The sequence below is a fragment of the Scyliorhinus torazame genome, chromosome 13 (assembly GCF_047496885.1).
Source record: "Scyliorhinus torazame isolate Kashiwa2021f chromosome 13, sScyTor2.1, whole genome shotgun sequence".
NCBI classification, from domain to species: Eukaryota; Metazoa; Chordata; class Chondrichthyes; order Carcharhiniformes; family Scyliorhinidae; genus Scyliorhinus; species Scyliorhinus torazame.
In genome coordinates this window covers 95,705,662-95,729,189 of record NC_092719.1, presented here as the reverse complement: position 1 = coordinate 95,729,189, position 23,528 = coordinate 95,705,662, and the positions used below count along the sequence as shown (strand labels likewise).

The window sequence follows — 23,528 nt, the reverse complement described above, 5'->3', positions numbered from 1 at the left end:
ACTGCAGGAACTCAACAAGGCACCTTAGACAGCACCTTCCAAACCCACGACTATAGCAGGTGCTTGGGAATATGACCACCTGCAAGTTTCCCTCCAAGTTATGACTTGGAAATATATTGCCGTTCCTTCACTGTCGCTGGGTCATAGTCCTGGAACCAGTGGACGTGGTTTATTTAGATTTCCAGAAGGCCTTTGACAAGGTGCTGCATAGGAGACTGTTCAATAAGTTAAGAGTTCATGATGTTCAGGGTAAGATCCTGGCATGCATAGAACATTGGCTGACTGGCAGAAGGCAGAGAGTGGGGATAAAGTAGTCTTTTTCAGGATGGCAGCCAGTAACTAGTGGTGTGCCTCAGGGGTCTGTGCTGGGACCACAACTTTCTATAATATACATTAATGATCTGGAAGAAGGTACTGAAGGCACTGTTGCTAAGTTTGCAGATGATACAAAGATCTGTAGAGCGACAGGTGGTATTGAGGAAGCAAGGGGGCTGAAGAAGGACTTGGACAAGCTAGGAGAGTGGGCAATGAAGTGGGAAATGAAATACAATGTGGAAAAGTGTGAGGTTATTCACTTTGGAAAGAAGAATCTGGGCATAGACTATTTTCTAAATGGGGAAATGCTTCGGAAAGCAAAAGCACAAAGGGACTCGGGAGTCCTTGTTCACGACCCTCTTAAGGTTAATGTGCAGGTTCAGTTGGCAGTTAAGAAGGCAAATGCGACTTCCGGGTGCGGCGATGACCAGCTAGGTCGCACGTTTCGGCAGCTCCCGGTGGAACTCTTGGGCTCTTTATAGGAGCCCCAACGGCAATTTTAACGGCAAAAAACACTGTGCTGTAATCCAGAAGGGAATCCCCCCTGGACACGGATGGAAAAAAAAGAGGAAAGTGGCTGGATTGTGGTGGGTCCTCTAGAGCAGCGGCCAGGAAGGCAGGCACAAAGCAAGATGGCGTCGGAAGGAGGCAGTTTAATATGGGGCTCTGACCAACAAGAGTTCCTGCGGCGTTGCGTGGGAGAACTCAAAAAGGAGATGAAGAAGGAGCTGTTGGCCCCGATATTACAAGCGATTGAGGGGCTAAAGGAGGAGCAAAAGACCCAGGAACAGGAGCTTCGGGTCGTGAAGGCAAAGGCTGCTGAGAATGAGGACGACATACAGGGCCTGGTGGTGAAAACGGAGATCCACGAGGCACAACACAAAAGATGTGTGGAAAGGCTGGAGGTGCTGGAGAACAATGCGACGAGGAAGAACTTAAGGATTCTTGGTCTTCCCGAAGGTGCAGAGGGGGCGAACGTCGGGGCATATGTGAGCACGATGCTGCATTCGTTAATGGGATCGGAGGCCCCGACGGGTCCGCTGGAGGTGGAGGGAGCCTATCGAGTTATGGCGCGAAGACCGAGGGCTGGAGAAATTCCTCGAGCAATAGATGTGAGATTTCTCCGATACAAGGACAGAGAGATGGTCCTCAGATGGGCCAAGAAAACTCGGAACAGTAGGTGGGAGAATGCGGTGATCCGCGTGTATCAGGATTGGAGTGCGGAGGTGGTGAGAAGGAGGGCAAGCTTTAATCGGGCCAAGGCGGTGCTGCACAAACGGAAGATTAAATTTGGAATGCTGCAACCGGCAAGACTGTGGGTCACACATCAAGGGAAACACCACTACTTCGAAACGGCAGATGAGGCGTGGACATTTATTGTCGAGGAGACACTGGAGTGAGCGGGCCATAAAAAGGAAGTTTGGGACAAAGTGGGGGGGGGTGACTATGTGGGATGAAGGGGGGAAAAGAGGGAAGAGATGACTTCCCAAGTTGTTAATCCTGCGACCCTGTAACTTTTCTCTCTTCCCCATGTCGTGGGGGAGGGGGGGGGAGGGAGGATGAGGAGCTGAGGGCGCCGGCCATTGGGGGCGGGGCCAAAAGGGAAGCGCGGGGCGCTATGGTAATCACGGCGGGAACAGGGAAGCAGGAAGGAGGGGGCCTCGCACAGTGTGAGCCGAGGTCACGGGGGGATGCCGAGGTCGGCCAGAGTTTGCTGACCTCTGGGAGCAACATGGGGGGTGCAATTACGCTAGTTTGGGATCTAGCGGGGGGGGGAGGTTAACTGGGTTGCTGCTGCTGGGGAGAAGGGGGAGCTGGTATGGGGGGGGGGGTGGTCGGGGCGAGGGGGCGCCGCTTGGGGGAGATACGGCTACGTGGGAACCGGGTGAGGAGCTGGATTGAAAAAGGAGATGGCTAGTCGTCAAGGGGGGGGTAAAGAGCCCCCCAACCCGGTTGATCACGTGGAATGTGAGAGGGCTGAACAGGCCGATTAAGAGGGCACGGGTACTCGCACACCTAAGGAAACTTAAGGCAGATGTGGTTATGCTTCAGGAGACGCATCTGAAGCTGATAGACCAGGTCAGACTATGCAAAGGATGGGTGGGGCAGGTGTTTCATTCGGGGCTCGACGCAAAAAACAGGGGGGGTGGCCATACTAGTGGGGAAGCGGGTAATGTTTGAGGCAAAGACTATAGTGGCGGATAGTGGGGGCAGATACGTGATGGTGAGTGGCAAATTGCAAGGGGAGGCGGTGGTATTAGTGAACGTGTATGCCCCGAACTGGGATGATGCCAACTTTATGAGGCGTATGTTAGGACGAATCCCGGACCTAGAAGTGGGGAAGTTGGTAATGGGTGGAGATTTTAATACGGTGCTGGACCCAGGGCTGGACAGATCGAGGTCCAGGACCGGAAGGAGGCCGGCTGCAGCTAGGGTGCTTAAGGACTTTATGGAGCAGATGGGAGGAGTAGACTCCTGGAGATTTAGTAGACCTAGGAGTAAGGAGTTTTCGTTTTCCTCCTATGTCCACAAAGTTTATTCACGAATAGATTTTTTTGTTTTGGGAAGGGCACTGATCCCAAAGGTGACTGGGACGGAGTACACGGCTATAGCCATTTCGGATCATGCTCCACATTGGGTGGACCTGGAGATAGGGGAAGAAAAACAACAGCGTCCACCCTGGAGGATGGACATGGGGTTATTGGCAGATGAGGGGGTGTGTTTAAGGGTGAGGGGGTGTATTGAAAGGTACTTGGAACTCAATGATAATGGGGAGGTACAGGTGGGAGTGGTCTGGGAGGCGCTGAAGGCAGTGGTTAGAGGGGAGCTGATATCTATTAGGGCACATAAAGGAAAGCAGGAGGGTAGGGAAAGGGAGCGGTTGTTGAAAGAACATCTGAGGGTGGACAGACAATATGCGGAGGCACTGGAGGAGGGACTGTACAGGGAAAGGCAAAGGCTACATGTAGAATTTGACTTGTTGACTACGGGTAATGCAGAGGCACAATGGAGGAAGGATCAGAGTGTACAGTACGAATACGGGGAGAAGGCGAGCAGGTTGCTGGCCCACCAACTGAGGAAAAGGGGAGCAGCGAGGGAGATAGGGGGGTGTGAGATGAGGAGGGAGAGATGGAGCGGGGAGCGGAGAGAGTGAATGTAGTGTTCAAGGCATTTTACGAAAGATTATATGAAGCTCAGCTTCATATGGATGGGAAGGAGAGAATGATGTGCTTTCTGGATCAGCTGGAATTTCCTAAGGTGGAGGAGCAGGAGAGGGTGGGACTGGGAGCACAGATTGAGACGGAGGAAGTGGTGAAAGGGATTGGGAGCATGCAGGCGGGAAAGGCCCCGGGACCAGACGGATTCCCAGTTGAATTCTATTGGAAATATATGGACTTGCTGGCCCCGCTACTGATGAGAACCTTTAATGAGGCGAGGGAAAGGGAGCAGCTGCCCCCGACTATGTCAGAGGCAACGATATCGCTCCTCCTAAAGAAGGAAAAAGACCCGCTGCAATGCGGGTCCTACAGGCCCAATTCCCTTCTGAATGTGGACGCTAAGATTCTGGCCAAGGTAATGGCAATGAGGATAGAGGATTGTGTCCCGGGGGTGGTTCATGAGGACCAAACTGGGTTTGTGAAGGGGAGACAGCTGAATACAAATATACGGAGGCTGCTAGGGGTAATGATGATGCCCCCACCAGAGGGGGAAGCGGAGATAGTGGTGGCGATGGATGCCGATAAAGCATTTGATAGAGTGGAGTGGGATTATTTGTGGGAGGTGCTGAGGAGATTTGGTTTTGGGGATGGGTATATCAGGTGGGTACAATTATTGTATAGGGCCCCGATGGCGAGCGTGGTCACGAATGGACGGGGGTCTGACTATTTTCGGCTCCATAGAGGGACGAGGCAGGGATGTCCTCTGTCCCCGTTATTGTTTGCACTAGCGATTGAATCCCTGGCCATAGCATTGAGGGGTTCCAGGAAGTGGAGGGGAGTACTCGGGGGGAGAAGAACACCGGGTATCTCTGTATGCGGATGATTTGTTGCTATATGTGGCGGACCCGTCGGAGGGGATGCCAGAGATAATGCGGATACTTGGGGAGTTTGGGGATTTTTCAGGGTATAAACTGAACATGGGGAAAAGTGAGTTGTTTGTGGTGCATCCAGGGCAGTAGAGCAGAGAGACAGAGGATTTACCATTGAGGAAGGTAACAAGGGACTTCCGGTACTTGGGGATCCAGATAGCCAAGATTTGGGGTACATTACACAGCTTGTAACCGCAGCTTGAGACGCAGGAGGTGCAGGATAGAGTGATCTCAGAGACATGGGTGGGGGACGGTAAGGTGTCGAACATATACAGGGAAATGAGGGACGAGGGGGAGATCATCGTAGATGAGCTGAAAGGGAAATGGGAAGAAGAACTGGGGGAGGAGATTGAGGAGGGGCTGTGGGCTGATGCCCTACGTAGGGTAAACTCATCGTCCTCGTGTGCCAGGCTAAGCCTGATACAATTTAAGGTGTTACACAGGGCGCATATGACTGGAGCACGGCTTAGTAAATTTTTTGGGGTAAAGGATAGGTGTGCGAGATGCTCGAGAGGCCCAGCGAATCACACCCACATGTTCTGGTCATGCCCGGCACTACAGGGGTTCTGGGTGGGGGTGGCAAAGGTGCTTTCGAAGGTGGTGGGGGTCCGGGTCGAACCAAGCTGGGGGTTGGCTATATTTGGGGTTGCAGAAGAGCCGGGAGTGCAGGAGGCGAGAGAGGCTGACGTGTTGGCCTTTGTATTATGAGTATTATGCCTAGTAGCCCGGCGCAGGATATTGTTAATGTGGAAGGAAGCCAAACCCCCGGGTGTGGAGACCTGGATAAACGACATGGCAGGGTTTATATAGTTAGAACGGATTAAGTTCGTGTTAAGGGGTTCGGCTCAGGGGTTCACCAGGCGGTGGCAACCGTTCGTCGATTACCTCACAGAAAGATAGAGGGAATGGAAAAGAAGTAGACAACAGCAGCAACCCAGGAGGGGGGTGGGGGGGGGAATCGAACGGACTCTCAGAGATGTTATTGTATATGTATAATATGTATAGGTATTTGTTATAGGTAATTGTATATTGGATTGTTGGATTGTATTTTTGGAGAGTATTTATTTTGGACAAGGCAGTTGCCATTCAGTTTTGTTTTTCTTTTTGTTAATATATTATTTATTTATTTGTTTAAAACTGGCCACTGTTATTTATATTGCTTTATTGTTGTGTAAAAGAAACACTACGTACTGTTATGTTTGGCCAAAAATCTTGAATAAAATATATTTAAAAAAAAGAAGGCAAATGCAGAGACTTCCGGTGACGGCGGGCGGGAGGCGGCCGCACAATGGAGGGCTCCCGTTCGGGAATGGCATTTTCGGGGCTTTAAGCCCGGTCCCAGAGTCCACGGAGGCGGCAGAAGCAGGGAGACACAGTGAAGACACAGGAGGAAAAAAAAAACAAAAAAAAATGTCGAGGGTGAGCAAAAAAAATGGCCGGAAAAAAAACAGCTGAAGGTCCGTCGGGGAGTGGAAAGGTCACCGCGGGGTCACCAAGGAAAATGGAGGCTGGAGCACCAGGGAAGGCCGCACTGCTTACGGCTGAAGAAATACCTAAGGTGATGGCTGCGGAATTTGAAAAGCAGTTGGCGCAGATTGCGAAATGCATGGAGACGGTGAGGAAGGAGATGAGGGAGGTTTTGAGTGTGCTGGTGGAGGAGGCGGTTTCCCCGGTGAGGACGGAGGTGGCGAGTGCAGTGGCGGAGGTGCGAGAGCAAGGGGAGGCGCTGAAGGAAGTGGAGGAGACGTTATTGCAGCACGGTGATCAACTTGCCTCGATGGGGAAAGAGATGCGGAAGGTGATGGACACTAACTAGGATCTGCGAGGAAAAATGGAAGACCTGGAAAACAGATCCAGGCAACAGAATTTGAGGATTGTGGGGCTGCCCGAAGGAGTTGAAGGACCGAAGCCGACTGAGTATTTTGCCGCGATGCTGGCAAAACTATTGGGGGAGGGGGAGGATCCCTCCCGATATGAACTGGATCGGGCTCATCGGTCGTGGAGGCCTGAACCAAAGGCGAGTGAGCCGCCAAGGGCAGTGACTCTGTGCTTCCTTAGGTACAGTGTGAAGGAGAAGCTCCTGAGCTGGGCCAAGGAGAAGCGGGTGGTGCAGTGGGCTGGAGCTGGTATATGTGTATACCAGGACTTTACGGTGGAGCTGGCAAGGAGGCGGGCTGCCTTCAACCGGGTGAAGAGGGCACTGTACTTTAGCAAAGTGCGGTGCGGCATTGTATATCCAGCGAAGCTGAGGGTGACTTACAAGCTCAGGGACTTTTATTTTGGAACGGCGGAAGCAGCGGAGGAGTTTGCGAAAACAGAAGGACTGTGGCAGAACTGACAAATTGAGGAATGGCCATGTGCCGATGTAACCTCATGACTGTATTTTCTTCTTTTTTGTATCACTGCGCGCAGGTGTAGAGACTAAAGGAGCCAATGTGGTATATATTTGGACAAGGGAAGGGACGGGACTTTCACTCAAAATGAGGGTTCTTTGGGGTCTAGGTGGATATGCGGGGTTTGTGTGGTAAAAGGGGATCCTAGGGCCGGGCAAGTGGGAAAGGGACCCGGGCGGGGGCCTCCACGCTGGCCGATTTAAGCCGGCCAGTGAACGGGAGTGAGGTGGGGGGAGGGGCTGTGGCCATCGGAGCCTGGCAGAACAGAGTCCGAGTGGTCTAGCCGTGGTGGAAAGTTGGGGGAAAGGAACCGAGGTTGGGAGGAGGAGTTTTACAAGAGGCAGTGGACGGGAGGAGCTGGAGACCTGGGTGTGGGGGGGGGGAGCTGTGTAAGATTAAGGGTGACTACGGGTAATCCCTGATTCCATTTTGTCATTTGTTTATGTAAACATGCGGTTTGGGGGTTGGTGGGTAGATGGGATCGTTGTTATTATGGGGGCTGACATATCTTGCTGATTATTGTTTATTGTTGATGGATGTACATGTGGGAGAAAATGTGAAAAAGGAGGAGAAGAAAAAAATGTTTTAAAAAAAAAAAAAGAAGGCAAATGCAATGTTAGCATTCATGTCAAGGGGGCCACTCAAGACCAGGAATGTACTTCTGAGGCTGTATAAGGTTCTGGTCAGATCCAATTTGGAGTATTGTGAGCAGGTTTGGGCCCCGTGTCTAAGGAAGGATGTGCTTGCCGTGGAAAGGGTCCAGAGGAGGTTCACAAGAATGATCCCTGGAATGAAGAACGTGTCGTATGAGGAACATTTGAAGACTCTGGGTCTGTACTCGTTGGAGTTTAGAAGAATGACGGGATCTTATTGAAACGTACAAGATACTGCGAGGCCTGAATAGAGTGGACGTGGAGAGGATGTTTCCACTTGTAGGAAATATTAAAACCAGAGGACACATCACAGATTAAAGGGACGATCTTTTAAAACAGAGATGAGGAGGAATTTCTTCAGCCAGAGGGTGGTGAATTTGTGGAACTCTTTGCCGCAGAAGCCTGTGGAGGCCAATTCACTGAGTGTCTTTAAGACAGAGATAGATAGGTTCTTGATGAATAAGGGGATCAGGGGTTATGGGGAGAAGGCAGGAGAATGGGGATGAGAAAATATCAGCCATGATTGAATGGCGGAGCAGACTCGATGGGCCGAGTGGCCTAATTCTGCTCCTATGTCTTATGGTCTTTTGGAACTCCCTCCACAACAGCACTGTTGGTGTACCTACACCACATGGACTGCAGCCGTTCAAGAAGGCAGCTCACCACCACCTTCTCAAAGACAACTAGGGATGGGTAACAAATGCTGGTTTAGCCATTGAAGCCCCACCCCAAAAAATGAATTAAAAGAAAAACTCCCTGTGCCATGTGCGAGTACAGAAATAGAAGGATAAGGCAGATGAATGCATAGCTGGAAAGATGGTGCAGGAGGGAGGGTTTTTGATTTCTGGGATACTAGGACTATCTGTACAAGCTGAGCAGAGCTGGGATTGAGTTCCTTGTGAAGTGTTTTGCTCGTGCTGCCACGGGGGCTTCAATCTGCGGGAGCTTCAATCTGACTCGGCAGGGGTGAGGGAACCAAGAGGAAATATTCGAGAGGAATACCAGAATGTACAATATACTGGAGAGACAAAGGACTAATATAGAGATTAATAAATTAATAGATGAAGGGATGGCACTGGCACATTGGGATTGTCACTGGATGAGTAATCCAGAGACCCAGGGTAATGCTCTGCGTTCGAGGCAGATGGTGAATTTCAAATTCAATAAAACACCTGTAATTAAAATTCTAATGACTATCTTGAAACTATTGTTGATTGTCATAAAAACCCATCTGATTTGCTCGCTCATATGGAGAACCAGTGCAGACATGATGAGCCGAATGACCACCTGCATCGTAACAATTCTATGATTGTGCAAAAATCTTTGTTATCCACCGTGCACGGGGAATGGGCAGTGCTGCTTAATTAACAAAACAGTTAGTTGGGAGTCACATTACTCTGGACATGAGACAAGGTGCGATATATCTTTGTTGAGACACAATTTAAAAATTTCAGTATGGAAAAACATCTTTACAGATTTACAAGCTATAGTTATTGCTAGAATTAAAAAAAGAATGCAATATCTGAACACTGGAAGTGATCGGCTTCTAAAAAATATGAGCTGTCAAGAATTCCGGTGACTCGAGATTTCCAGTTGGTAGAGTGCTAGGTAACACAAAGTTTACTATCGTATTTTGACTGCCCTCTTTTTCCAGATTGTGACAGATGCAGCTGCAGTAGAACGTCTATTAATAAAAACAGAAGTGCAACGGTCACAGCCAATTGAGTACTGTGTCGTGTGTGGAGACAAAGCATCAGGTAAACACCAACCGAAGTATGATGTGAATGCCGGTGAAGGTTTGGAAGTATTGTGAACTTGAAGACGATACAAACAGGCTGGTGGGGTGGGTGGACAGGCAGCAGATTAAATTTAATGTCGAGCAGTATGAAATAATTTGTTTTGATAAGAATGAGAAAAGAATTATAAAATAAAAGATGCAATTGTAAAGGAATTGCAGGAACAGAGAAACCTGGACTCGATATATATATATACATTGTTGAAGTTGGCAGGGAAGGTTGAGAAAGTGCTTAATTAGATAGAACTGAAATTCAAGAGTATAACAAAGAAATTTATGGTGATCTTTGATAAAGCATTGATTTAGCATCAACTGTAGTATTTTGTCCAATTTTGGGCACCATACTTTAGGAAGGATGTAAAGACATTAGAGTTCAGAAAATGTTCTGGGGTGAGGGACTGATAGATTGGCAAAGCTGAGGCCATTCTCCTTGGAGATAGTTAGCTGGAGAGGAAATTTGATAGATGTATACAAAATCATGGACAGTCTGGACAGAGTAGATAGGGAATAACTGTTCCTATTGGTGGATGGGTCAAGAACAGAAGAAGATTTCTTCACTAGAGGATACAATTAACATCCTAGAAATAAATGTGAATCAGGAGGTAAAAGGGAAGGAAGAACCTAAACAATTACAATCACCAGGGAAAGGTACCGAGAAAATTATTAGAATTGAAAGACGGCCGGGCGGCACAGTGGCGCAGTGGTTATCACTGCTGCCCACAGCGCTACGGACCCGAGATCGATCCCGGCCCCGGGTTACTGTCTGTGGAATTTGCACATTCTCCCATGTCGCGTTGGGTCTCACCCCACACAACTCAAAGATTTGTAGGTTAGGTGGATTGGCCACACTAAATTGTCCATTGGGGGGAAAAAATTGGGTACTCCAAAAGCCAACAAAACCCCAAGTCTTGATGGATTCCATCCGAAGGTCTTAGAAGAAATAATAGATGCATTGGTTTTAATTTTCCAAATTTTTCTGTAAAAGACCCATCAAAATGTAACTTTTCTATTCAAGAAAGAATGGAGAGAGAAAGTGGGAAACAATGGGCCAGGTAGCTTAACATCTCTCACAGCTAAAATGCCAGAATTAATGATTAAGAAGGTTAAAGAGGGCTAAAAGGGGTCCTGAAATATCTTTAGCTAACAGGGTTAAGGAAAATCCCAAAGCCTTTTATTCGTATATAAGGAGCAAGAGGGTAACGAGAGAAAGGATTGGCCCACTCAAAGACAAAAGAGGGAATTTATGCGAGTCAGAGGAAATGGGTGAGATTCTTAATGAGTACTTTGCATCGGTATTCACCAAGGAGAGGGACATGACGGATGTTGAGGCTAGGGATGGATGTTTAAATACTCTAGGTCAAGTCGGCATAAGAAGGGGGAAGTTTGGGGTATTCTAAAAGGCATTAAGGTGGACAAGTCCCCAGGTCCGGATGGGATCTATCCCAGGTTACTGAGGGAAGCGAGGGACGAAATAGCTGGTGCCTTAACAGATATCTTTGCAGCATCCTTGAGAAAAGGTGAGGTCCCGGAGGACTGGAGAATTGCTAATGTTGTCCCTTTGTTTAAGAAGCGTAGCAGGGATAATCCAGGGAATTATAGACCTGTGAGCTTGACGTCAGTGGTAGGCAAACTGTTGGAGAAGATACTGAGGGATAGGATCTATTCACATTTGGAAGAAAATAGACTTATCAGTGATAGGCAGCATGGTTTTGTGCAGGGAAGGTCATGTCTTACAAACCTAATGGAATTCTTTGAGGAAGTGGCAAAGTTAATTGATGAGGGAAGGGCTGTAGATGTCATATACATGAACTTCAGTAAGGCGTTTGATAAAGTTCCCCATGGCAGGTTGATGGAAAAAGTGAAGTCGTACGGGGTTCAGGGTGTACTAGCTAGATGGATAAAGAACTGGCTGGGCAACAGGAGACAGAGAGTAGTGGTGGAAGGGAGTGTCTCAAAATGGAGAAAGGTGACTAGTGGTGTTCCACAGGGATCCGTGCTCGGACCACTGTTGTTTGTGATTTTCATAAATGACCTGGACGAAGGTATAGGTGGTCTGATTAGCAAGTTTGCAGATGATACTAAGATTGGTGGAGTAGCAGATAGCGAGGAGGACTGTTAGAGAATACAGCAAAATATAGATAGATTGGAGAGTTGGGCAGAGAAATGGCAGATGGAGTTCAATCCAGGCAAATGCGAGGTGATGCATTTTGGAAGATCTAATTCAAGAGCGGACTATACGGTGAATGGAAGAGTCCTGGAGAAAATTGATGTCCAGAGAGATCTGGGAGTTCAGGTCCATTGTACCCTGAAGATGGCAACGCAGGTCGATAGAGTGGTCAAGAAGGCATACAGCATGCTTGCCTTCATCGGACGGGGTATTGAGTACAAGAGGCGGCAGATCATTTTACAGTTGCATAGGACTTTGGTTAGGCCACATTTGGAATACTACGTGCAGTTCTGGTCGCCACATTACCAGAAGGATGTGGATGCTTTCAAGAGGGTGCAGAGGAGGATCACCAGGATGTTGCCTGGTATGGAGGGTGCTAGCTATGAAGAAAGGTTGAGTAGATTAGGATTGTTTTCATTGGAAAGACGGAGGTTGAGGGGGGGACCTGATTGAGGTCTCCAAAATTATGAGAGGTATGGACAGGGTGGATAGCAACAAGCTTTTTCCAAGAGTGGGGGTGTCGATTACAAGGGGGTCATGATTTCAAAGTGAGAGGGGGAAAGTTTAAGGGAGATGTGCGTGGAAAGTTTCTTACGCAGAGGGTGGTGGGTACCTGGAATGCTTTGCCAGCGGAGGTGGTAGAGGCGGGCTCGATAACATCATTTAAGATGCATCTAGACAGATATATGAATGGGCGGGGAACAGAGGGAAGTAGATCCTTGGAAAATAGAAGACAGGTTTAGATAAAGGATCTGGATCGGCGCAGGCTGTGAGGGCCGAAGGGCATGTTCCTGTGCTGTAATTTTCTTTGTTTTTTGTTGTTCTATAGTGAGGCACTCAGAAAATCTCATTGCAATCAGGCAGAGTGAACATGGTTTTGTGAAAGGGAAATCATGTTTAACTAGTTTATTGGAGTTCTTTGAGGAAGTAACAAGCGATGCGGATGAAGGGGAACCTGTGGTTGAGCTATACTTAAAATTTCCAGAAGACACTTGACAAGGTGCCACATACTACACAAAAGAAGAGTTCATGGTTCAAGGGATGACATATTAGCAACGGATAAAGGATTGGCCAACTAACAGAAAAAGAGAGGAGGCATAGATGGGTCTTTTTTGGTTGGCAAGATTTTTTTAATAAACATTTTATTGAGGTATTTATGGTTTTATAACAATAACAGAAGAAAACAGTGTACATACAAATATATTTTAAAAATTGTTTTTATTAAAGCTTTTTTCAACCAGAATTTTTACATAACATAATAAACAAAAGATATTTAACTAAACAAGGTGGCTGCTATCATTATACAAAACGAAAATACACATTATATCAACAAGTCCCCCCCCCCCCCCCCCCCTCCCCCCCGATGCTGCTGCCACTTTACTGCTCCCCTAGAAAGTCAAGGAAAGGTTGCCACCGCCGGGAGAACCCCATCAAGGACCCTCTCAAGGCAAACTTTATTCGCTCCAGGCTGAGGAACCCAGCCATATCACCAACCCAGGTCTCCACGCTCGGGGGTTTCGAGTCCCTCCACATTAACAAGATCCGCCTCCGGGCTACCAGGGAGGCAAAGGCCAACACCTTGGCCTCTTTCGCTTCCTGCACTCCCGGATCCTCCGACACCCCAAATATCGCTATTGTTGGACTCGACTTCACCCGCGTGTCCAAAAACCTGGACATAGCCCTCGCAAAGCCATGCCAGAATTCTTTAAGCGCCGGGCATGCCCAGAACATATGGACATGGTTCGTTGGACTCCCTGCACATCTCGCGCACCTGTCCTCTACCCCAAAAAACTTGCTCATTCTTGCCGTCGTCATGTGAGCCCGGTGCACCACCTTAAACTGAATTAAACTGAGCCTGGCACATGATGCGGACGAATTCACCCTGCCTAGGGCATCAGCCCTCATCTAGCTCCTCGCCCTGCTCCTCCTCCCTCTTGCCCTTCAGCTCCTCCACTGTGGCTTCCTCCACCTCCTGCAGCTCCTGATCTCTGTCCGATACCTTCCCCTCTCCTACCCAGATGCCAGACACAACCCTGTCCTGTATCCTTTGAGGGGGCAACAGCGGAAATGTCCCCACCTGCTTTTTGAGAAAGTCCCGAACCTGGAGATATCTGAAAGCATTTCCCGGGGGCAGGCCGAACTTCTCCACCAGCGCCTGCCTGCTGGGGAAAGTCCCATCTATAAACAGGTCCCCCATCCTTCTAATGCCTGCCCTGTACCAGCCTTGAAACCCCCCATCTATCCTGCCCGGAGCAAATCTATGGTTATTCCGTATCGGGGTCCAAACTGAGACCCCCTCCTCCTTCCTGTGCATCCTCCACTGACCCAGACCCGGGCTTGTGGTGTATCGTGCCGGCGAGAACGGCAGCGGTGGCGTTACTAGTGCCCTTAGGCTGGTGCCTTTGCATGACGCTGCCTCTAGCCGCCCCCACGCCGACCTCTGCAAACGTTCGGAAGTGCCAACCCCCCCCCCGGCTACGCTCCAAGAATAATCTTTTATTTGCCCATACATATGCGTGATAATCCTGTTCACCCGCTTGAAAAAGGATTTGGGGATGAAAATGGGGAGGCACTGAAAAACGAACAGGAATCTGTGAAGAACCGTCATTTTCACAGTCTGCACACTTCCCAAGCGGGAGCATGTCCCACCTTTTAAAGTCTCCCTCCATCTGCTCTACAAGCCGAGATAAGTTGAGCCTGTGTAGGGCATCCCAGTTCCTAGCCACCTGTATACCTAAATATCGAAAGCTCCTCTCCATTCTCTTGAGCGGGAGCTCCCCCAGTCTTTCCTCCTGGTCCCTAGTTGGATTACAAACAGCTCACTTTTCCCCACGTTCAACGTGTACGCCGAGAAGCTCCCAAGGTCCCCCAGTATCCGTGTGACCTCACCCAGCCCCTCTAGCGGGTCCGAAATATACAACAGCAGGTCATCCGCGTAGAGGGAAACCCGGTGCTCCTCCTCTCAACCCCCCCACCCCTCCCCGAACCAGCCCCCTCCAGTTCCTTGAGGTCCTAAGCGCTATAGCCAACGGCGCAATTGCCAGGGCAAATAGCAATGGGAACAGGGGGCACCCCTGCCTCGTCCCTCCGTGCAACCTGAAATACTCCGACCTCAGCCGGTTCGTGGACACCACTCGCTACGGGGGCCTGATACAGTAGCTTGACCCACCCAATGAAACCCTCCCCGAATCCAAACCTACCTAACACTTCCCACAGGTACTGCCACTCCATCTTGTCAAAGGCCTTCTCCGCATCCATTGCAGCCACTACTTCTGCGTCCCCCCCCCTCCGAGGGCATCGTAATAATATTCAGTAGCCTCCTCACATTTGTGTTCAGCTGCCTGCCCTTGACGAAACCCGTCTGGTCCTCCTCGATCACTCCCGGGACACAGTCCTCTATTCTGGTGGCCAGAATGTTTGCCAGCAATTTGGCATCTACATTCAGGAGCGATAACGGCCTGTCAGACCAACACTGAAGCTGATCCTTCTCCTTCTTCAAAATGAGCGAGATTGATGCCTGCGACATCGTCGGGGGAAGGGTTCCTCTCTCCTTTGCCTCGTTAAAGGTTCTTAGCAGGAGTGGGCTCAGTAGCTCCGAGAACTCCTTATAAAATTCTACGGGGAAGCCGTCCGGACCCGGGGCCTTGCCCGACTGCATACTTGCCAGTCCCTTAACTACCTCCTCCAACTCAATCGGGGCCCCCAGTCCCTCCACCCGCTCCTCGTCCACCCTTGGGAACCTCAATCAATCCATAAATTGCTTCATCCCTTCCCCTCCCCTCGGGGTTTCTGACTCGTTTTTGGTTCAAGTTTTTTGGCCAAACATAACAATACGTAGTGTTTCTTTTACACAACAATAAAGCAATATAAATAACCGTGGCCAGTTTTAAACAAATAATAAATAATATATATAAACAAAAACAAAAAAAACTAAACTAAACTAAATGGCAACTGCCTTGCCCAAAATAAATACTCTCCAAAAATATAGTCCAACAATCCAGTATACAATTACATATACCAAATACCTATACATATACAATAACATCCCTGAGAGTCCATCCGATTCCTCCACCCTCCACCCCCCCCCCGGGTTGCTGCTGTTATCTACTTCTTTTCCATTCCCTCTATCTTTCTGTGAGGTAGTCGACGAACGGTTGCCACCGCCTGGTGAACCCCTGAGCCGAACCCCTTAACACGAACTTAATCCGTTCTAACTTTATGAACCCTGCCATATCGTTTATCCAGGTCTCCACCCCCGGGGGTTTGGCTTCCTTCCACATTAACAATATCCTGCGCCGGGCTACAAGGGACGCAAAGGCCAACACGTCAGCCTCTCTCGCCTCCTGCACTCCCGGCTCTTCTGCAACCCCAAATATAGCCAACCCCCAGCTTGGTTCGACCCGGACCCCACCACCTTCGAAAGGACCCTTGCCAGCCCCACCCAGAACCCCTGAAGTACCGGGCATGACCAGAACATGTGGGTGTGATTCGCTGGGCCTCTCGAGCATCTCGCACACCTATCTTCTACCCCAAAAAATTTACGCAGCCGTGCTCCAGTCATATGCGCCCTGTGTAGCACCTTAAATTGTATCAGGCTTAGCCTGGCACACGAGGATGATGAGTTTATCCTACGTAGGGCATCCGCCCACAGCCCCTCCTCAATCTCCTCCCCCAGTTCTTCTTCCCATTTCCCTTTCAGCTCATCTACTATGATCTCCCCCCCGTCCCTCATCTCCCTGTATATGTCCGCTACCTTGCCGTCCCCCACCCATGTCTCTGAGATCACTCTATCCTGCACTTCCTGCGTCGGGAGCTGCGGGAATTCCCTCACCTGTTGCCTCGCAAAAGCCCTCAATTGCATATACCGAAATGCATTCCCTTGGGGCAACCCATATTTCTCCGTCAGCGCTCCCAAACTTGCAAACGTCCCATCTACAAATAGATCTCTTAATTGTACTACCCCAGCTCTTTGCCATGCTCCAAATCCCCCATCCATTCTCCCCGGAACGAACCTATGATTGTTTCTTAACGGGGACCGCACCGAAGCTCCCGTTCCTCCCCTATGCCGTCTCCACTGCCCCCAAATTTTCAATGTAGCCACCACCACCGGGCTTGTGGTGTATTTCTTTGGTGAGAACGGCAACGGCGCCGTCACCATTGCTTGCAGGCTAGTCCCCTTGCAGGACGCCCTCTCCATTCTCTTCCACGCCGCTCCCTCCCCTTCTCCCATCCACTTACACACCATTGAAACATTGGCGGCCTAGTAGTACTCACTTAGGCTCGGTAGTGCCAGCCCCCCCCTGTCCCTACTACGCTGCAAGAATCCCCGCCTCACTCTCGGGGTCTTCCCAGCCCACACAAAACTCATAATGCTCTTCTCAATTCTTTTGAAAAAAGCCTTCGTAATCACCACCGGGAGGCACTGGAACACAAAAAGGAATCTCGGGAGGACCACCATTTTAACCGCCTGCACCCTACCTGCCAATGACAAGGACACCATGTCCCATCTCTTGAAATCCTCCTCCATCTGTTCCACCAACCGTGTTAAATTAAGCCTATGTAATGTACCCCAATTCTTGGCTATCTGGATCCCCAGGTACCGGAAGTCCCTTGTTACCTTCCTCAACGGTAAATCCTCTATTTCTCTGCTCTGCTCCCCCGGGTGCACCACAAATAACTCACTTTTCCCCATGTTCAGTTTATACCCTGAAAAATCCCCAAACTCCCCAAGTATCCGCATTATCTCTGGCATCCCCTCCGCCGGGTCCGCCACATATAGCAACAAATCGTCCGCATATAGAGATACCCGGTGTTCTTCTCCCCCCCCTAAGTACTCCCCTCCACTTCCTGGAACCCCTCAGTGCCATGGCCAGGGGTTCAATCGCCAGTGCAAACAATAACGGGGACAGAGGACATCCCTGCCTCGTCCCTCTATGGAGCCGAAAATAGTCAGACCCCCGTCCATTCGCGACCACGCTCGCCATCGGGGCCCTATACAGCAACTGTACCCACCTGATATACCTGTCCCCAAAGCCAAATCTCCTCAACACCTCCCACAAATAATCCCACTCCACTCTATCAAATGCTTTCTCGGCATCCATCGCCACCACTATCTCCGCTTCCCCCTCTGGTGGGGGCATCATCATTACCCCTAGCAGCCTCCGTATATTTGTATTTAGCTGTCTCCCCTTCACAAACCCAGTTTGGTCCTCATGGACCACCCCCGGGACACAATCCTCTATCCTCATTGCCATTACCTTGGCCAGGATCTTAGCATCCACTTTCAGGAGGGAAATAGGCCTGTATGACCCGCATTGCAGCGGGTCTTTTTCCTTCTTTAGGAGGAGCGATATCGTTGCCTCTGACATAGTCGGGGGCAGCTGCCCCCTTTCCCTCGCCTCATTAAAGGTTCTCATCAGTAGCGGGGCCAGCAAGTCCAAATATTTCTTATAGAATTCAACTGGGAATCCGTCTGGTCCCGGGGCCTTCCCCGCCTGCATGCTTCCAATCCCTTTCACTACTTCCTCCGTCTCAATCTGTGCTCCCAGCCCCACTCTCTCCTGTTTCTCCACCTTAGGAACTTCCAGCTGATCCAGAAAGCACATCATTCTCTCCTTCCCGTCCGGGGGCTGCGCTTCATATAATCTTTCATAAAATGCCTTGAACACTCCATTCACTCTCGCCGTTCCCCGCTCCATATCCCCCTCCTCATCTCTCACCCCCCCTATCTCCCTCGCTGCTCCCCTTTTCCTCAGTTGGTGGGCCAACAACCTACTCGCCTTCTCCCCATATTCGTACTGTACACCCTGTGCCTTCCTCCACTGTCCCTCTGCTTTACTCGTAGTCAACAAGTCAAACTCTATATGTAGCCTTTGCCTTTCCCTGTATAGTCCCTCCTCCGGTGCCTCCGCGTATTGTCTGTCCACCCTCAGCAGTTCATTCAACAACCGCTCCCTTTCCCTACCCTCCTGCTTTCCTTTATGTGCCCTAATAGATATCAGCTCCCCTCTAACCACTGCCTTCAGTGCCTCCCAGACCACTCCCACCTGTACCTCCCCATTATCATTAATTTCCAAGTACCTTTCAATACACCCCCTCACCCTTAAACACACCCTCTCATCTGCCAATAATCCCATGTCCATTCTCCAGGGTGGAAGCTGTTGTTTTTCTTCCCCTATCTCCAGGTCCACCCAGTGTGGAGCATGATCTGAGATGGCTATAGCCGTGTACTCCGTCCCCGTCACCTTTGGGATCAGTGCCCTTCCCAAAACAAAAAAATCTATTCGTGAAAATACAAACAAACAAAGAAATGTACAGCACAGGAACAGGCCCTTCGGCCCTCCAAGCCCGTGCCGACCATGCTGCCCGACTAAACTACAATCTTCTACACTTCCTGGGACCGTATCCCTCTATTCCCATCCTATTCATGTATTTGTCAAGATGCCCCTTAAATGTCAGTATCGTCCCTGCTTCCACCACCTCCTCCGGTAGCGAGTTCCAGGCACCCACTACCCTCTGCGTAAAAAACTTGCCTCGTACATCTACTCTAAACCTTGCCCCTCTCACCTTAAACCTATGCCCCCGAGTAATTGACCCCTCTACCCTGGGGAAAAGCCTCTGACTATCCACTCTGTCTATGCCCCTCATAATTTTGTATACCTCTATCAGGTCTCCCCTCAACCTCCTTCGTTCCAGTGAGAACAAACCGAGTTTATTCAACCGCTCCTCATAGCTAATGCCCTCCATACCAGGCAACATTCTGGTAAATCTCTTCTGCACCCTCTCTAAAGCCTCCACATCCTTCTGGTAGTGTGGCGACCAGAATTGAACACTATACTCCAAGTGTGGCCTAACTAAGGTTCTATGCAGCTGCAACATGACTTGCCAATTCTTATACTCAATGCCCCGGCCAATGAAGGCAAGCATGCCGTATGCCTTCTTGACTACCTTCTCCACCTGTGTTGCCCCTTTCAATGACCTGTGGACCTGTACTCCTAGATCTCTTTGACTTTCAATACTCTTGAGGGTTCTACCATTCACTGTATATTCCCTACCTGCATTAGACCTTCCAAAATGCATTACCTCACATTTGTCCGGATTAAACTCCATCTGCCATCTCTCCGCCCAAGTCTCCAAACAATCTAAATCCTGCTGTATCCTCCGACAGTCCTCATCGCTATCCGCAATTCCACCAACCTTTGTGTCGTCTGCAAACTTACTAATCAGACCAGTTACATTTTCCTCCAAATCATTTATATATACTACAAAGAGCAAAGGTCCCAGCACTGATCCCTGTGGAACACCACTGGTCACAGCCCTCCAATTAGAAAAGCATCCCTCCATTGCTACCCTCTGCCTTCTATGGCCTAGCCAGTTCTGTATCCACCTTGCCAGCTCACCCCTGATCCCGTGTGACTTCACCTTTTGTACTAGTCTACCATGAGGGACCTTGTCAAAGGCCTTACTGAAGTCCATGTAGACAACATCCACTGCCCTACCTGCATCAATCATCTTAGTGACCTCCTCGAAAAACTCTATCAAGTTAGTGAGACACGACCTCCCCTTCACAAAACCGTGCTGCCTCTCACTAATACGTCCATTTGCTTCCAAATGGGAGTAGATCCTGTCTCGAAGAATTCTGTCCAGTAATTTCCCTACCACTGAAGTAAGGCTCACCGGCCTGTAGTTCCCGGGATTATCCTTGCTACCCTTCTTAAACAGAAGAACAACATTGGCTATTCTCCAGTCCTCCGGGACATCCCCTGAAGACAGCGAGGATCCAAAGATTTCTGTCAAGGCCTCAGCAATTTCCTCTCCAGCCTCCTTCAGTATTCTGGGGTAGATCCCATCAGGCCCTGGGGACTTATCTACCTTAATATTTTTTAAGACACCCAACACCCACACCTATGTACCTTATGTACATAGCAAGAAGCATCAGGAATAAGGTGAGTGAACTTAAGGCATGGATCGGTACTTGGGACTACGATGTGGTGGCCATCACGGAAACTTGGATAGAAGAGGGGCAGAAATGGTTGTTGGAGGTCCCTGGTTATAGATGTTTCAATAAGATTAGGGAGGGTGGTAAAAGAGGTGGGGGGGGTGGCATTATTAATTAGAGATAGTATAACAGCTGCAGAAAGGCAGTTCGAGGAGTATCACCCTATTGAGGGAGTATGGGTTGAAGTCAGAAATAGGAAAGGAGCAGTCACCTTGTTAGGAGTTTTCTATAGGCCCCCCAATAGTAACAGAGATGTGGAGGAACAGATTGGGAAACAGATTTTGGAAAGGTGCAGAAGTCATAGGGTAGTAGTCATGGGCGACTTTAACTTCCCAAATATTGAGTGGAAACTCTTTAGATCAAATAGTTTGGATGGGGTGGTGTTTGTGCAGTGTGTCCAGGAAGCTTTTCTAACACAGTATGTAGATTTTCCGACCAGAGGAGGGGCAATATTGGATTTAGTACTGGGTAATGAACCAGGGCAAGTGATAGATTTGTTAGTGGGGGAGCATTTTGGAGATAGTGACCACAATTCTGTGACTTTCACTTTAGTAATGGAGAGGGATAGGTACGTGCAACAGGGCAAGGTTTACAATTGGGGGAAGGGTAAATATGATGTTGTCAGACAAGAATTGAAGTGCATAAGTTGGGAACATAGGCTGTCAGGGAAGGACACAAGTGAAATGTGGAACTTGTTCAAGGAACAGGTGCTACGTGTCCTTGATATGTATGTCCCTGTCAGGCAGGGAAGAGATGGTCGAGTGAGGGAACCATGGTTGACAAGAGAGGTTGAATGTCTTGTTAAGAGGAAAAAGGTGACTTATGTAAGGCTGAGGAAACAAGGTTCAGACAGGGCATTGGAGGGATACAAGATAGCCAGGAGGGAACTGAAGAAAGGGATTAGGAGAGCTAAGAGAGGGCATGAACAATCTTTGGCGGGTAGGATCAAGGAAAACCCCAAGGCCTTTTACACATATGTGAGAAATATGAGAATGACTAGAGCGAGGGTAGGTCCGATCAAGGACAGTAGCGGGAGATTGTGTATTGAGTCTGAAGAGATAGGAGAGGTCTTGAATGAGTATTTTTCTTCTGTATTTACAAATGAGAGGGGCGATATTGTTGGAGAGGACAGTGTGAAACAGATTGGTAAGCTCGAGGAAATACTTGTCAGGAAGGAAGATGTGTTGGGCATTTTGAAAAACTTGAGGATAGACAAGTCCCCCAGGCCTGACGGGATATATCCAAGGATTCTATGGGAAGCAAGAGATGAAATTGCAGAGCCGTTGGCAATGATCTTTTCGTCCTCACTGTCAACAGGGGTGGTACCAGGGGATTGGAGAGTGGCGAATGTCGTGCCCCTGTTCAAAAAAGGAACTAGGGATAACCCTGGGAATTACAGGCCAGTTAGTCTTACTTCGGTGGTAGGCAAAGTAATGGAAAGGGTACTGAAGGATAGGATTTCTGAGCATCTGGAAAGACACTGCTTGATTAGGGATAGTCAGCACGGATTTGTGAGGGGTAGGTCTTGCCTTACAAATCTTATTGAATTCTTTGAGGAGGTGACCAAGCATGTGGATGAAGGTAAAGCAGTGGATGTAGTGTACATGGATTTTAGTAAGGCATTTGATAAAGTTCCCCATGGTAGGCTTATGCAGAAAGTAAGGAGGCATGGGATAGTGGAAAATTTGGCCAGTTGGATAACGAACTGGCTAACCGATAGAAGTCAGAGCGTGGTGGTGGATGGCAAATATTCAGCCTGGATCCCAGTTACCAGTGGCGTACCGCAGGGATCAGTTCTGGGTCCTCTGCTGTTTGTGATTTTCATTAATGACTTGGATGAGGGAGTTGAAGGGTGGGTCAGTAAATTTGCAGACGATACGAAGATTGGTGGAGTTGTGGATAGTAAGGAGGGCTGTTGTCGGCTGCAAAGAGACATAGATAGGATGCAGAGCTGGGCTGAGAAGTGGCAGATGGAGTTTAACCCTGAAAAGTGTGAGGTTGTCCATTTTGGAAGGACAAATATGAATGCGGAATATAGGGTTAACGGTAGAGTTCTTGGCAATGTGGAGGAGCAGAGAGATCTTGGGGTCTATGTTCATACATCTTTGAAAGTTGCCACTCAAGTGGATAGAGCTGTGAAGAAGGCCTATGGTGTGCTGGCGTTCATTAACAGAGGGATTGAATTTAAGAGCCGTGAGGTGATGATGCAGCTGTACAAAACTTTGCTAAGGCCACATTTGGAGTACTGTGTACAGTTCTGGTCGCCTCATTTTAGGAAGGATGTGGAAGCTCTGGAAAAGGTGCAAAGAAGATTTACCAGGATGTTGCCTGGAATGGAGAGTAGGTCTTACGAGGAAAGGTTGAGGGTGCTAGGCCTTTTCTCATTAGAGCGGAGAAGGATGAGGGGCGACTTGATAGAGGTTTATAAGATGATCAGGGGAATAGATAGAGTAGACAGTCAGAGACTTTTTCCCCGGGTGGAACACACCATTACAAGGGGACATAAATTTAAGGTGAAAGGTGGAAGATATAGGAGGGATATCAGAGGTAGGTTCTTTACCCAGAGAGTAGTGGGGGCATGGAATGCACTGCCTGTGGAAGTAGTTGAGTCGGAAACATTAGGGACCTTCAAGCAGCTATTGGATAGGTACATGGATGACGGTAAAATGATATAGTGTAGATTTATTTGTTCTTAAGGGCAGCACGGTAGCATTGTGGATAGCACAATTGCTTCACAGCTCCATGGTCCCAGGTTCGATTCCGGCTTGGGTCATTGTCTGTGCGGAGTCTGCACGTCCTCCCCGTGTCTGCGTGGGTTTCCTCCGGGTGCTCCGGTTTCCTCCCACAGTCCAAAGATGTGCGGGTTAGGTGAATTGGCCAATGGTAAATTGCCCTTAATGTCCAAATTGCCCTTGGTGTTGGGTGGAGGTGTTGAGTTTGGGTATGGTGCTCTTTCCAAGAGCCGGTGCAGACTCAAAGGGCCGAATGGCCTCCTTCTGCACTGTAAATTCAATGATAATCTATGATTAATCTAGGACAAAGGTTCGGCACAACATCGTGGGCCGAAGGGCCTGTTCTGTGCTGTATTTTCTATGTTCTATGTTCTATGTTATGTACATA

At 49.1% G+C, this 23,528-nt stretch overlaps 1 protein-coding gene across 5 annotated transcripts in view; it reads left to right on the top strand.

Annotated features, from left to right (window-relative positions):
- Nucleotides 1-23,528, top strand: part of nr2c2 (nuclear receptor subfamily 2, group C, member 2) — a 618,321-nt gene that overhangs the window by 227,271 nt on the left and 367,522 nt on the right. For all 5 annotated transcript variants that reach the window (XM_072471978.1, XM_072471981.1, XM_072471979.1 and 2 more), the window contains one exon: nt 9,103-9,205. In XM_072471978.1, coding sequence (XP_072328079.1) covers nt 9,103-9,205 — 103 coding nt within the window. The remainder of the gene's footprint in view (nt 1-9,102; nt 9,206-23,528) is intronic.